The 15,813-nt window shown below is 40.9% G+C and overlaps 1 protein-coding gene across 1 annotated transcript in view; it reads right to left on the bottom strand.

The window, feature by feature from the left end:
- The window catches only part of LOC113888455 (multidrug resistance-associated protein 4-like), a 161,846-nt gene that overhangs the window by 128,819 nt on the left and 17,214 nt on the right, over positions 1-15,813 (bottom strand). Inside the window, 5 exon segments of the mRNA XM_027535578.1 lie at positions 4,589-4,838; positions 6,335-6,460; positions 9,471-9,634; positions 10,958-11,047; positions 14,884-15,108. Coding sequence (XP_027391379.1) covers positions 4,589-4,838; positions 6,335-6,460; positions 9,471-9,634; positions 10,958-11,047; positions 14,884-15,108 — 855 coding nt within the window.

Below are 15,813 nucleotides of genomic sequence, written 5' to 3'. Positions count from 1 at the left end.
ATGGAAAGGCAATTACGAACAGTAAGATACAAAAACACCACAAGCCAACTGCCATTTCTGAGCTGCTGGGATCAAAAGCAGGGAACTGTGTATGATCTTGGCTCATGGCACCTACAAGATGGTGGGCAGACCACATAAGTCACCCCTCTGGCTCAAACCATCAAACCTCCCTTGCCCTCACTTAAGGAACCAGCCTGCCCTTCTCAAAGAGTCAACAGGGCATCAGTTTTTTTGTTTTGTTTTTTTTTTTTAATTATACAAATATTGTTTTATTATTTATTTATTTGTTTTTAAATAAATTTATTTATTTTAATTGGAGGTTAATTACTTTACAGTATTGTATTGGTTTCATACTTTGTGATGCAGCATAAGCCTCAAAACACCTTGCTTGAATTTCTCATCTGGAATATATCAATTTTTATTGATTAAAAAGACCAAGGGCCATGGAGAGTAATGTATATGTTATATATCTGGTCTACACAGAATCAGATACAATTTCAGCATAAGTGTGTAACCAAGACATCAACACTCAATGTGTGTTAGAACAGAAATTCCCACTTTCAAAGAAAAAAAGCACCTGAAGTGATGGCTGGATTTTTCTCCAGGACCCACTCTGATGAAAAGCTGAAAGTAAATGGCCATTAGAGCCATGAAGTGCAGACCCAGAACAGGTTATCAGAACTTCAGCCAAAAAGACTGACTTCCTAGTGGTGGTAATGGAAAACCTAAAGCTGCTCTGTGAATAAGATAACCTCAGAGAAACATTTTACTGGATGTAAAAGTCACTGAAAAGTTTTAGCGCTTTGAAGTTAAAAATCTTTCACAATCCCATGGGAGTCATTCAGTGCCAAGAACATGGGTCCCCCTTCATCGTTTAGAGAAAAATAGACTTCTTGGGCTTATGAAGTGAAAGTGAAATCGCTCAGTCGTGTCCGACTCTTTGCAACCCCATGGACTGTAGCCTACCAGGCTCCTCCCTCCATGGGATTCTTCAGACAAGAATACTAGAGGGGGTTGCCATTTCCTTCTCCAGGGGATCTTCCCGACCCAGGGATCAAACCCAGGTCTCCCACATTCCAGGCAGACGCTTTAACCACTGAGCCACCAGGGAAGCCCACATAGTAAATCATTCATTTTCACAGAGACAATTTAATCTTCATTTTAAACAGAAATACTTGAGCACCTACTGTGTGCCAGGCTCTTGTCTTCATGATAAAAATTATTTACCCCTAACTATTTAGGGACAGTTAGTTTTAAAAAGGAGACAACAGGCATGGTGGGAATCACACATTTGAAAGGATGAGGGCAGCTACAGAGAGGCTTAGACACGAAGTAAAAGAAGAACAGGAACAAAAATGCAGAGATCAGAACTCAACAATAAGACATCTTTGGTGGAAAGAATCCAGTTTTAAACACAGAAAACTAAGTGAATCTGAGGCCACACTTCCTGCCCAGGGAACAGGGACTTCTCAGCAAATTCCTCCCCTCCCAGACCGGAGAGGAATCCAAGTCACCCCAAGACTGTGCGCCATTACTGCCTAAACATTCCAGTCAGCACAGGAGATGCAATTTGTTTGCATGTCCTGCTTTTAGATTTGACTCGTCCTGCAGCTATCACTGCATGGCAAAGGCCTGTGTTGCTGCTATTAATACTACTACTGCTAAATGAGCACGGATCTTCAGTTCAGTTCAGGGACTCAGTTGTGTCCGACTCTTTGAGAACTCATGGACTGCAACATGCCAGGTCTCCCTGTCCATCAACAACTCCCAGAGTTTAGCTAAACTCATGTCCATTGAGTCGGTGATGCCATCCAACCGTCTCATCCTCTGTCATTCCCTTCTCCTCCCGTCTTCAGTCTTTCCCAGTATCAGGGTCTTTTCAAATGAGTCATCTCTTTGCATCAGGTTGTCAAAGTATTGGAGTTTCAGCTTCAACATCAGTCCTTCCAATGAACACCCAGAACTGATCTCCATTAGGATGGACTGTTTGGATCCCCTTGCTGTACAAGGGACTCACAAGAGTCTTCTCTAACACTACAGTTCAAATGAATCTATTCTTCAGTGCTCAACTTTCTTTATAGACCAACTCTCACATGCATACATGACTACTGGAAAAACCATAGCCTTGACTAGATGGACCTTTGTTGGCAAAGTAATGTCTCTGCTTTCTAATATTTTGCTAGGTTGGTCATAACTTTCCTTTCAAGGAGTAAGCATTTTTTTTTTTTTAGCATTTTTTAATTTCATGACTGCACTCACCATCTGCAGTGATTTTGTAGCCCCCCCACCAAAAAAAAGAATAAAGTCTGCCACTGTTTCCAGTGTTTCCTTATCTATTTGCCATGAAGTGATGGGACCAGATGCCATGATCTTCGTTTTCTGAATGTTGAGCTTTAAGCCAACTTTTTCACTCTCCTCTTTCACTTTCATCAAGAGGCTCCTTAGTTCCTCTTCACTTTCTGCCATAAGGGTGGTTTCATCTGCATATCTGAGGTTATTGATATTTCTCCCAGCAATCTTGAATCCAGCTTGTGCTTCATCCAGCCCAATGTTTATCATGATGTACTCTGCATGTAAGTTAAATAAGCAGGGTGAAAATATACAGCCTTGACATACTTCTTTTCCTATTTGGAACCAGTCTGTTGTTCCATGTTTACTTCTAACTGTTGCTTCCTAACCTGCATCAGATCAGATCAGATCAGTCACTCAGTCATGTCCGACTCTTTGAGACCCCATGAATTGCAGCACGCCAGGCCTCCCTGTCTATCACCAACTCCCGGAGTTCACTGAGATTCATGTCCATTGAGTCAGTGATGCCATCCAGCCATCTCATCCTCTGTCGTCCCCTTCTCCTCTTGCCACCAATCCCTCCCAGCATCAGAGTCTTTTCCAATGAGCCAACTCTTCCCATGAGGTGGCCAAAGTACTGGAATTTCAGCTTTACCATCATTCCTTCCAAAGAAATCCCAGGGCTGATCTCCTTCAGAATGGACTGGTTGGATGTCCTTGCAGTCCAAGGGACTCTCAAGAGTCTTCTCCAACACCACAGTTCAAAAGCATCAATTGTTCGGCGCTCAGCCTTCTTCACAGTCCAACTCTCACATCCATACATGACCACAGGAAAAACCATAGCCTTGACTAGACAGACCTTTGTTGGCAAACTAATGTCTCTGCTTTTCAATATGCTATCTAGGTTGGTCATAACTTTCTTTCCAAGGAGTAAGCGTCTTTTAATTTCATGGCTGCAATCACCATCTGCAGTGATTTTGGAGCCCCAAAATATAAAGTCTGACACTGTTTCCACTGTTTCCCCATCTACTTCCCATGACGTGGTGGGACCGGATGCCATGATCTTCGTTTTCTGAATGTTGAGCTTTAAGCCAACTTTTTCACTCTCCACTTTCACTTTCATCAAGAGGCTCTTTAGTTCCTTTTCACTTTCTGCCATAAGGGTGGTGTCATCTGCATATCTGAGGTTATTGATATTTCTCCCAGCAATCTTGATTCCAGCTTGTGTTTCTTCCAGCCCAGCATTTCTCATGATGTACTCTGCATATAAGTTAAATAAAGAGGGTGACAATATACAGCCTTGACGTACTCCTTTTCCTATTTGGAACCAGTCTGTTGTTCCATGTCCAGTTCTAAATGTTGCTTCCTGACCTGCACACAAATTTCTCAAGAGGCATGTCAGGTGGTCTGGTATTCCCATCTCATTCAGAATTTTCCACAATTTATTGTGATCCACACAGTCAAAGGCTTTGGCATAGTCAATAAAGCAGAAATAGATGTTTTTCTGGAACTTTCTTGCTTTTTCGATGATTCAAAGGATGTTCGCAATTTGATTGCTGGTTCCTCTGCCTTTTCTAAAACCAGCATGAACATCTGGAATTTCATGGTTCACATATTGCTGAAGCCTGGCTTTGAGCATTCCTTTGCTGGTGTGTGAGATGAGTGAAATTGTTCAGTAGTTTGAGCATTCTATGGCATTGCCTTTCTTTGGGATTGGAATGAAACCTGAGCTTTTCCAGGCCTGTGGCCACTGCTGAGGTTTCCAAATTTGCCAGGATATTGAGTTCAGCACTTTCACAGCATTATCTTTTAAGATATGAAATAGCTCAACTGGAATTCTATCACCTCCACTAGCTTTGTTCATACTGATGCTTCCTAAGGCCCAGTTGACTTCGCATTCCAGGATGTCTGGCTCTAGGTGAGTGATCACCCCATTGTGATTATCTGGGTCATGAAGATCTTTTTTGTATAGTTCTGTGTATTCTTGCCACCTCTTCTTAACATCTTCTGCTTCTGTTAGGTCCATACCATTTCTGTTCTTTATTGAGTCCATCTTTGCATGAAATGTTCCCTTGGAATCTGTAATTTTCTTGAATAAATCTTTAGTCTTTCCCATTCATGGATCTTATGATACTTTTAACACACTAAGAAAAGACGGAAGTACATACACTTTGAAAGACTGACAGCTTGGCACTGAAAGAGTTGAATCTCACCTAACTGGCACACAGTGACACTACATAAAAGGAGGTATTTTAGGTAAAATCCAGCTATAAGTTTAAAAAGTTATTTTTCTCTAAACCTTGATTCTTTGGATGCTGACAATAGCCTCTGACACCCTCTCGATGGCCATGGGGAAGTAGAGGGTACTCGAGAACCACAGAGCCTCGAACAGCATCACCACCACAAACACTTGGCTGGTTGTGATCAGGTTGTCAAGGAGCTCATTGGTGATGAAGGTGACAAAAATCAGGATTTTGCTCACAGTGAAAAATGTTGCCATATTCATGCCCCTAAGGTAGGAACTTCTCAGAATCTTGGAAATTTCCTTCCTAGAAAAGAAAGTAGGATATAGGATTTAAAAGAAGCATCAACATACAAGACATGAATTCAGTGCCCCACGTGAGTGGCCCTTTTCTAGGGAGTAGACACAGATTAAAATAAACTATCCCTCACATCATGGACACGTTAGCATAGTGCACACCCAGGGGTCTGCCCCGACACCAGGACCACAGATTTCATCATCACTTCACTCTTTCAAGTAAGGGGAGGATTAAAGTCACACTTGCAAACATTCTGGGTCAATCAGATGGGGTTTGAACATTCATTCAACAAGCATTCATAATCACAAGTCCTGTGCTGGGAGCCTCACAGAAAGACACAACTTGTCCCCTCCAGGGGCTCATGAACCTGTGGGGGAAGAGAATTAGCAACCACAAAATTGGGAGAGAATAGACAGAGACGGTCAGCACAGCTCCCATGGGAGCTCAGAGCAGAGGCATGTAACCCAGAGCAATGGAGTCAGGGCAAGTCACACACACGTGGACCCTGAGAAGATGAGTTAGAGTTGGTCAGGCTTGGAGGAGACCAGAGAAGAAGGAACATAGGAGTGTTTTCCCAGCAGCGGGGCAGGGAGGTGGTCCCCAGAAAGGTGCAAAGTCAGAGGTGACAAGGTGGGGTCAGAGAAATGCTCATAAGATATTTAAATAAAAGATGGAAAAATAGTCTACAAACATGAAGCAAAACAAAAGGAACAGTGTTTTCATAGCTCCTTTTGAAATGAATAATAGTGATTCATGAATTTGTTAGTGATAAAGAATCCACCTGCAATGCAGAAACACGGGTTCAATCCCTCAGTCAGGAATGTCCTCTGGAGAAGGAAATGGCAATCCCTCCAGTATTCCTGCCTGGGAAATTCCATGGACAGAGGAGCCTGGTGAGCTACAGTCCATGGGGTCACAAAAGAGTCAGATATGACTGACTAATTACAACAACGAAGAATAAAGAGAGATGGGAGGGAGGTTCAAAAGGGAAGGGATATTTGTATACCTATGGCTGATTTATGTTGAGGTTTGACAGAAAACAGCAAAATTCTGCAAGGCAATTATCCCTCAATAAAAAATAAATTAATTTAAAAAAAGAATAGTGATTCATATAGTTCGGCTCAATATAGGTACACCAATCTCTATAATCTCCTCATTTATGGGCCATCAACATAAATTACAATCTTAATTTGAATGTCATTGTCTCAAATACTATCTTAAAGACATTGCTTATTGAGATTTGAGGTTTTCAGAACTACTTAGAATTTCATTTCTATACAACTAAGAAGCATATGTATTTTTTCCTTTGAGAATATGGTAAATGGAAGAGCAGGTTAAATGATGTCTCCACCATTCTCCTTAACCTTCCTGTAACATATGGATGATGCAGTGAATAGTAAGTATTGGTGAACTTAAATACTTCTTTGGTAAGACATCTAAAGCATCCAGTAGAATAGGAAATAAAGAATGAAAATATGGAGTGACATCTATATATATAAACTTACCTTCTCAGTCTGGTAATAAGGTCTATAAATGACTTTTCCCAAGCATTTAATTTTATTGTTCTGATGCCAGTTATGACTTCGCTCATGGCCTTGATACTGTCGTCTGTGAGAGCTGAGGTCTTACTCCTGAGGAGACAGACGTGACAGATGAGCTTTAGGGACCACAGCACAACTTTCCTTAGCAACAGCAGTAGTGGGCATGGGGGCGGGGGTGGTGGGTGGTGGCCAGGAAGCAAAAGGTTCTCTACAGCCTTTTTGCACTTAGAACACAGGCAGATTCTACTCAAAGTACAAATGGAGAAGAAGGCTTCAATTAAGAAGTCAACCATTCATCTCATTTCAAGAAGTAACTTGGAGAATGTGCAGCTTTGGCTAGGGAAGACCTGAAATGAGTCAGATACAAACCATCTATCTGCTCAAGGAGGTCACAGGTAGGGAAGGCAGAAAGACACCCAGGAAGACAATGTCTGTGCTGTAATGAAAAAGGAGAGAAGTTCTGGGGAGCAGAAAAGATGGGACTGTTAATTCCACCAGGAAAGGAGAACAAGAAGAGCTTCAGGGGCTTGGTAGCACTGGAACAGGGCCTCGAAGGATAAGGAACATCTCTCCACAGCAAAGACAGGAAAGGAAATTCGAAATAAAGACAGACACCAAGCTCAGACCTGCATACACACAACACACACAAAAACTCAGTGAACTTCAACATACACACAACATCTCCATCACCTGAAAACCAACCACCTCCAACTCTCTGGGACCTGGTTCAGGTCTAACTCAGCAGCAGAAGGCTCTTCACCACCAGCCACTTTTCTATCACATGTGCTGCTGTGGATGTGGGGCTTCATAAAGAGACAATGGAGATAAGCCCTTGGGGTGCTTATAACTTAATGGAAACATGAACATAAATACCTGAAAAGGCTCCAACACAAGCATAACAAAAATATATGCAGTGAGAAATGGGCCTACAAGATTATTACTATTTAACAATATTTAAATAACTTGGACATGGGCAAATTCTGCTGAAGGACACTACTTATTCAGATACGGTGCCAAGAGGAGCCAGTGAATGCTTTCACTGTTCCTGTTACAAGATGGGCCTTCAGCATAAGGTTGGAGCCTCCACTGGCTAAGTCTGAAGGGTCTACAACCCACACAAAGAAGAGACTAGAGAAGGTGTTGGTCTTGTTTTTGAATAAAAGCATCAAGCAACCGTGATGTTACCAATTCAGATCAGATCAGATCAGATCAGTTGCTCAGTCATGTCCGACTCTTTGCGACCCCATGAATTGCAGCATGCCAGGCCTCCCTGTCCATCACCAACTCCCGGAGTTCACTCAGACTCACATCCATCGAGTCAGTGATGCCATCCAGCCATCTCATCCTCTGTCGTCCCCTTCTCCTCTTGCCCCCAATCCCTCCCAGCATCAGAGTCTTTTCCAATGAGTCAACTCTTCCCATGAGGTAGCCGAAGTACTGGAGTTTCAGCTTTAGCATCATTCCTTCCAAAGAAATCCCAGGGCTGATCTCCTTTAGAATGGACTGGTTGGATCTCCTTGCAGTCCAAAGGACTCTCAAGAGTCTTCTCCAACACCATAGTTCAAAAGCATCAATTCTTCAGTGCTCAGCCTTCTTCACAGTCCAACTCTCACATCCATACATGACCACAGATTACCAATTACATATTATCAATTTTTTAAATCTTTTTATTGAAGGATAATTGCTTTACAGAATTTTGTTATTTTCTGTCAAATCTCAACATGAATCAGCCATAGGTATACATATATCCCCTCCCTTTTGAACTTGCCTCTTATCTCCCTTCCCATCCCACCCCTCTAGATTGATCCAGAGTCCCTTTTTAAGTTTCTTAGCCATAGAGCAAATTCCTGTTGGCTATCTATTTTACACATGGTACTGTAGGTTTCCATGTTACTCTCTCCATACATCTCACCCTCTCCTCCCCTCTCCCCATGACCACGAGTCTATTCTCTATGACTATTTCTCCACTGCTGCTCTGTAGGTAAATTTTTCAGTACCATTTTTCTAGATTCCATATATATGCATTAGAATATGATATTTATCTTTCTCTTTCTGACTTATTTCACTCTGTATAATAGGTTCTAGGTTCATCTACCTTATTAGAACTGACTCAAAGGCATTCCTTTTTATGGCTGAGTAGTATTCCATTGTGTATACATACCACAATTTCATTTTCCGCTCATTTGTTGATGGATATCTAGGTCACTTCCATGTTCTACTTTTGTAAATAGTGCTGCAATGAACAATGGGATACATGTGTCTTTTTCAATTTTGGTTTCCTCAGGGTATAGGTATAGCAGTGGGATTGCTGGGTCAGAACACCATACACAAAGATAAACTCAAAATGTATTAAAGACCTAAATGTAAGGTCAGAAACTATAAAACTCTTAGAGGAAAGCATAGGCCCAACACTTGATGACATAAATCTAAGCAAGTTCTTCTCTGACCCACCTCCTAGAGTAATGGAAATAAAAACAAAAGTAAACAAGAGGGACCTGATTAAACTTAAAAGCTTTTGCACAGCAAAGGAAACTATAAGCAAAGTGAAAAGACAACACTCAAATTGGGAGAAAGTAATAGCAAATGAAACAACAGACAAAGGATTAATTTCCAAAATATACAAGCAGTTCATACAACTCAATACCAGAAAAACAAACAACCCAGTCAAAAAGTGGGAAAAGGCCTAAACAGACATTTCTCCAAGGAAGACATACAGATGGCTAACAAACACATGAAAAGATGCTCAACAGTGCTCATTATTAGAGAAATGCAAATCAAAACTACAATGAGATATCACCTCACACAGTCAAAATGGCCATCATCAAGAAGTCTACATTTCAATATTTGGCAAAACTAATACAATATTGTAAAGTTTAAAAATAAAATAAAATTTAAAAAAAAAAAAACACACTAAAAAAAAAAAAAAGAAGTCTACAAACAATAAATGCTGGAGAGGGTGTGGGGAAAAGGGAATGCTCTTGTACTGTTGGTGGGAATGTAAATTGATATAGCCAGTATGGAAGATGGTATGGAGATTCCTTAAAAAATCTAGGAATAAAACCTATATATTATCAATTTTTAAAACCAGTGTTTCTCTTACCAGAATGATGAAAACAATGTCCCAAAGCAGCTTTTCAAAAGCAGAAGAATAATGAGAACCGCCATCCCAGCAAGACATGATATTCCTGTTTCCATCCAGAGCAGGGCAGTCACTGCAATAGCCTGCAGTGGCCCCACCCACAGATAGTGTAAGAACATCGTTACCTTAAGAGAGAAAGACAAAGCCTTCTTACAATGGTATAAAAAACAATAAGGATACAGTGTGGAAACAATATGCTCTGAAGGAACAAAAGGAACCTCAACAGAAATTATCTCAGTGGGCTTTAAACCTGCTAGAGCAGAAATCCAAGTGCCTACCCCAGATGACATATTTCAGAGGCAGCACAGGGCTGGCTTCTGGGATGTCCCAGGAGAATCAGACCAGCAGCACTGAAGGAAGATGTGGATTTTGTCCACAACACAGATGAGCTCAGTTCAGTTCAGTCACTAGTCGTGTCCAACTCTTTGTGACCCCATGAATCGCAGCTTGCCAGGCCTCCATGTCCATCACCAATTCCTGAAGTTCACCCAGGCTCACGTCCATCGAGTCAGTGATGCCATCCAGCCATCTCATCCTCTGTCGTCCCCTTTTCCTCCTGCCTTCAATCTTTCCCAGCATCAGAGTCTTTTCCAATGAGTCAACTCTTCGCATGAGGTGGCCTAAGTACTGGAGTTTCAGCTTTAGCATCATTCCTTCCAAAGAAATCCCAGGGCTTCCCCAAATGATCTCTGTCCTGGAATTTAGCCCCCAACTCCTCTGGGGAACCATGGCATCCCAGGAAAGCCTATCTTATGGTACCTACCACTCTCTGCAGTAATTACTGGTATATTTACCTCCCTGATAGGCTGTGGCTTCTACATGGAAGAAACTAAGCTTTATTGATCCCTGGAAGTGAGTAGGGGCCTTACTTCATGTTTGATGAATGAATACTTGAAAGGGAAGTATCTAGTGCAACACAGATCTGACCAATAGCTACAACGCCCTGGGTCATGTGATCTATGCATAAGGTCAATGGAAGAAAGACTGTGAAGGTGACAGCAGAGGGTAGGTTGTCTTTGGCTGGGGACCACTTACTTGGCATTGTTCCTCACAGGCTTTCTATGCAGCAGGCATTGAACAAGGCACAGGGGAAAGAACAATCCCTCCCACTAGGCCTTCATCAAATAGAGGAGGAGGAAGATAGTCCAGCGACACCCACACCACGTGCCAAGGAGGGCCATGTCAGGAGGACCCCTAGGGACACTAACCAAGCTGGGCAATAATACTGCTGCCTGTCTATTATTAGAAAAACAAAACTCTCATTTACATAACAATACATATAATTACATCTAAGTTTCACACAGAGAAATGAAAGTTGGATAAATAGAACCTTCATCTTACATCCTCAATGGAATCCTGGCCAACACCAAACCCTGGCACCTGGCATCCCAATAAGCTGAACCCAGTGAGAACAGGAAATGGAAGAGGATCCCTCAGGGACAGCTCACCTGGTCAAACCTGTTCACATCGTTGGACAGCAGGTTGACTATCTGGCCTGTGGTGGTCTTCCCCATGGCCGAGCTACTTAGGCAAAGTGCCTGAAATGAGAGAGGGAGACAGAGAACTGGATTCCTAAGGTGATACCAAGTCGTCTTAGAACATAACACAATGGAGCATGCGTCCCTGGGGTCTTGAGTGGTGTCAGCACAAGCAGAATGACCCCTGAAAGCAGGGCTCTAGGGACTCTTCTTCAGCCTTTAACTTAGTGTGGTGGCAGCCCCGCCAGCAAGGATGGCAAAGGGAGGAACAGGAGGTAGAAGCAAAATCCACCCCGTTTCAATGAACATGGACATGTCTGAAGGGTAAAGGGTGTAGGTTTACACTTAAGAGCCAACTAAGTAATTTTGAGCCAGATTAGATGAGAGCAGAGAGGCTAATTTAAAGAAGGAAATTTGGAGACTTGGACTCTAAATCTGGACTCAATCATTAATTCTCTGGGTGATAATATTTAAACACTTTGGGCTTAGTGTTTTCATTCTGAAATGAGTGAGTATAATGTTCAAAACACTGTTCCTGTGAGGAAACTGTGGTCTTAACGCCAGTCTGCTGACTTTACAAAAACTACAACCAGTGTTGCCAAATCCCTTTATTTAGTAAGAAAAATGGCCCTAGAGATCTGAGAAAACTGAAAAGACACCAGGAGCTGCTTCAACAGACCACCAACTGGAGCCACTAATCCAAACACAATGTCATACTTTATAAAAATGTTTCGTTTACTTCTCAAGTTAAAGAAGAAAACCAAAGATCAAGTGAGAATATAAAATAATATAACCACAATGGAAGAGAATATGGAAGTTTCTCAAAAATTAAACATGAAATTATCATAAAATACAGCAATTATATTAAGGGTATACTCAAAAAAACTAAAAACACAAACTTGAACAGACAATTTTTACACTCATATTCACAGCCGCTATGTCCACAATACCTAAAAGGTGGGAACAACTGTCCATTGACATATGAGCAAATACACAGAATGTTATATAGACCTATAATGGAATATTACTCAGCCTTAAAAAGGAATTAAATTCTGACACCTGCCACAACATGGACAAACCTTGAAGACATCATGCTACAGAACATAAGCTAGACACAAAATGACAAATGCTGTATGATTCCACTTACACGAGGTACTAAGGTAGTCAAATTCACATAGAGAAGAAGTGGAACGGTGCTGGGTGAGGGGAGAGGGGTCAGGGAGTTAGTGTTTAATGGGAGCAGATGTTCAGTTTGGGAAAAACAAAAAGTTCCAGAGATGAATAATGGTGATGGCCATTATGTGAATGTACCTAATGACACTAAATGCTGCACTGAAAAGGAGTGAAAATGGTAAACTTTATGTTGTGTCTATTTCACCACAATAAGAAAAGATCAATAATCAAAAGCCAAAAGTAACTTTACCAAATCTGTGGCAATGTATTAATAAATAAATGACAGGTCATTTTTATATATACCTTCCACAGAATCATTCAAAATTCCTCTGAAAAGAGCACGAAAATGCTGAATGGGCCATGTTAGGAGTGGCAGATGTGCAGCCTTAGAGATCCCCTGGAGACCTGCCCCAGCCTGGAATCCACGGTTTAGACAAACTACAGCTATGAGCTTAGGAGCCACTCATTTCTAACACTCGACCTGGTTTCTTCCCAGGACCAGGGATTAGGAGATGGGGCCCAAGACAAACCACAAATGTTCAGAGGGGCCTTTCAGAGCTGCTCTGTTGCACCAGTTTTTGGGTCTTAAGGAATTAGTCCACCTGTAAACTGAAAAGAAGTGTCTTGTTTCTGTAACAGAAGGAGTCTAGATGCAAGGCTGTGCACAAGGAAATTTGTCTTTCCAATGATTTTGGAATTTCAGATTATGTCAATGGTGTAATCCCCACAATTTCTGACTTCATATAGGAACCATCTTTTGGGTATAATTAAGCCAGCAAATGAACATCTTGGGAGATGTTTACATTCACATAAGCCAATGTGCCAGGTCAGATCACATTTCCAAAAGGCAAGATTTCAAAGTGTTAGAGGGAAGAGGAAGAAAAACAAGTGGACAATGCCTCACCTGTGCAGCAAAGAGTGAGCTTTGAGTACACCATCACCTCACACCTAACTTAAAGCTTTCACAATGCAGTTCTGGTAAAATTTCGTAATTATTATGAGAGTTACAGAGAAGGAAATGGCAACCCAATCCAGTATTCTTGCCTGGAGAAACCCATGGACAGAGAAGCCTGGCAGGCTACGGTCCATGTGGTCACAAAACAAAGAGTTGGACACAACTGAGTAACTATCATTCATATGAGAGTTAAGCATGATCTGAAAAGACAAACATTTAGCCAATTGGTGGGGAAATCTGAGTATCCATCTCCTAAATGGTTGAAGATGCAACAGAATAACAAAGATGATGATAAATGACAATGAAGACCCCTGACTGGAATGTGCAGGCACCACTGCAATTTCTTCAACACCCAGAAGGAAACCAACTCAGATGCTGCTGCCAAACAAGACAGTGACATGCCAGGTCTCCAGGTTCATACAGTCCCGAGATGTACAAGACTCTGCTCGAGGAGAGATGAGATGACATCTCACTTTCTGCTGATAGAAGTATCCCAAAGTAATGGAAGTTCTAGATAAGCAGCAATCAGGTAAAAGAAGCAATATTTTCAATTTAAGCTGTTTGATTTTATCTTTCAATGAGGACTATATTTATTAATGAAAATTGTATATGTTTAAGGTTACCACATGATGCTTTTATATAAATACAACATTGGGAAATGATTACTATAGTAAAGCCACTTCAAGTATCCACTACCTAATATAATTGTCCTATTTTACATGTGTAGTGAGAACACTTAAGATCTACTCTCTTGGAAATTTTCAAGGCTACAATACAGTCAAATAAGGATTTTTTTCTTTTTTTTTTTTTTTTAAGCAACAGTCTAGCAAAGAGGTATACAGGATCAAGTTTATACAGAGCCCTTCAGCTCTTGACACCAATATATCTGTGGCAATACCTTTGTAAAGATGCCTTAAATCCTTATTCCTTTTATACTAGTTTAGGGTAAACTATGGAATAATTTCATGGCATTCCTCAATATAAAATCACTGAACATATTAAATCAGTTCTTATTAAAAGTACTATGATGTATACTAAAGATAAATAGCTTAAATGAAGAGCAACAAATTCTCTCTAGAATGAATGAAACAATGTTAAATTTCAAGTTTTATTTCAAATACCCTACTATTTTCTCTAACACCATTAACGACAATCACATCTATATAATATAGTGAGTGAGTCTATATTTGGCATGAATTCTCTTTATATTTTTCTCTAACTAACACAATTATATTGAATATAATTAGATGGGTCTTTTAAAATTATAACCATTCCCTTTCTCAAATACATTCTCTGCTTTGAGATATAGTTTTATAGATCCAATCTGTGAAGTTCACTTTTAAATAAATATTTGATATAAATTAAGGTTTTAATGAACAACAACAAAAAATTTCCATAAACAACACTATGAGATTTAGGTATGAAGACATTGAAAATCTGCTTAATAAGCTGGATACTTATTTTTAAATATTAATTTAATATTTTAAAAATATAATTTAATATTATTTAATATTACAAATTTAGTGGGTATTATGCAACAGCCTATGGCTAAAAGTTATCAAGAGCAGCCCTTACTTGATCTCAAAGAAAACCTTTCATTATTTATTAGTAAAGTTTGCTTCAACAAACTTGGCTTAATGCAAAAGCAAACTTCTCTAAGAAGGTGTAAACAATCCCAGTTATTAAATTTTTAGTTTACAGAGAACTTTCCCTATATGTTCCTGATCCCTCAAAGGAGGTACACACTGTGGTACCGAGCGACACTCACTTTGCGGTAGATCATATGGCACACGGCTACTCTCAGTCTCATCCCCACATGCTGAATGTGATAGAAGTACAAGTGGTGCAGAACGGCCCACACGAGCACGCAGGCGCTCAGCCCGGCTGCGCAGGCCTAGGCTTCGTGAAAACCGGCAGAATCGGAAAGATGGTACTTTTCAACATAGCTAATCATTTTCCCCAAAAATATGGGTTGAACTACTCTGGTGCCTTCCTAAAAGAAAAGAAAAAATCCTTAATTAGAAATGTCAGTTTTTCTTAACACAAGATTTACTTTTAGCATAGCATGTTAGAAATACATTTTGACAAAATGCTATCAGTTCAGTTCACTTCAGTCGCTCAGGTCTGTCCGACTCTGCAACCCCATGAATCGCAGCACACCAGGCCTCCCTGTCCATCACCAACTCCCGGATTTCACTCAGACTCCTGTCCATCGAGTCAGTGATGCCATCCAGCCATCTCATCCTCTGTCGTCCCCTTCTCCTCCTGCCCCCAATCCCTCCCAGCATCAGAGTCTTTTCCAATGAGTCAACTCTTGGCATGAGGTGGCCAAAGTACTGGAGTTTCAGCTTTAGCATCATTCCTTCCAAAGAAATCACAGGGCTGATCTCCTTCAGAATGGACTGGTTGGATCTCCTTGTAGTCCATCAGACTCTCAAGAGTCTTCTCCAACACCACAGTTCAAAAGCATCAATTCTTCGGTGCTCAGCCTTCTTCACAGTCCAACTCTCACATCCATACATGACTACAGGAAAAACTATAGCCTTGACTAGACGGACCTTTGTTGGCAAACTAATGTCTCTGCTTTTGAATATGCTATCTAGGTTGGTCATAACTTTCCTTCCAAGGAGTAAGCGTCTTTTAATTTCATGGCTGCAATCACCATATGCAGTGATTTTGGAGCCCCCAAAAATAAAGT

This window comes from Bos indicus x Bos taurus, unplaced genomic scaffold (assembly GCF_003369695.1).
Source record: "Bos indicus x Bos taurus breed Angus x Brahman F1 hybrid unplaced genomic scaffold, Bos_hybrid_MaternalHap_v2.0 SuperScaffold_100147, whole genome shotgun sequence".
NCBI classification, from domain to species: Eukaryota; Metazoa; Chordata; class Mammalia; order Artiodactyla; family Bovidae; genus Bos; species Bos indicus x Bos taurus.
This window is presented reverse-complemented; position numbering and strand designations above follow the sequence as displayed.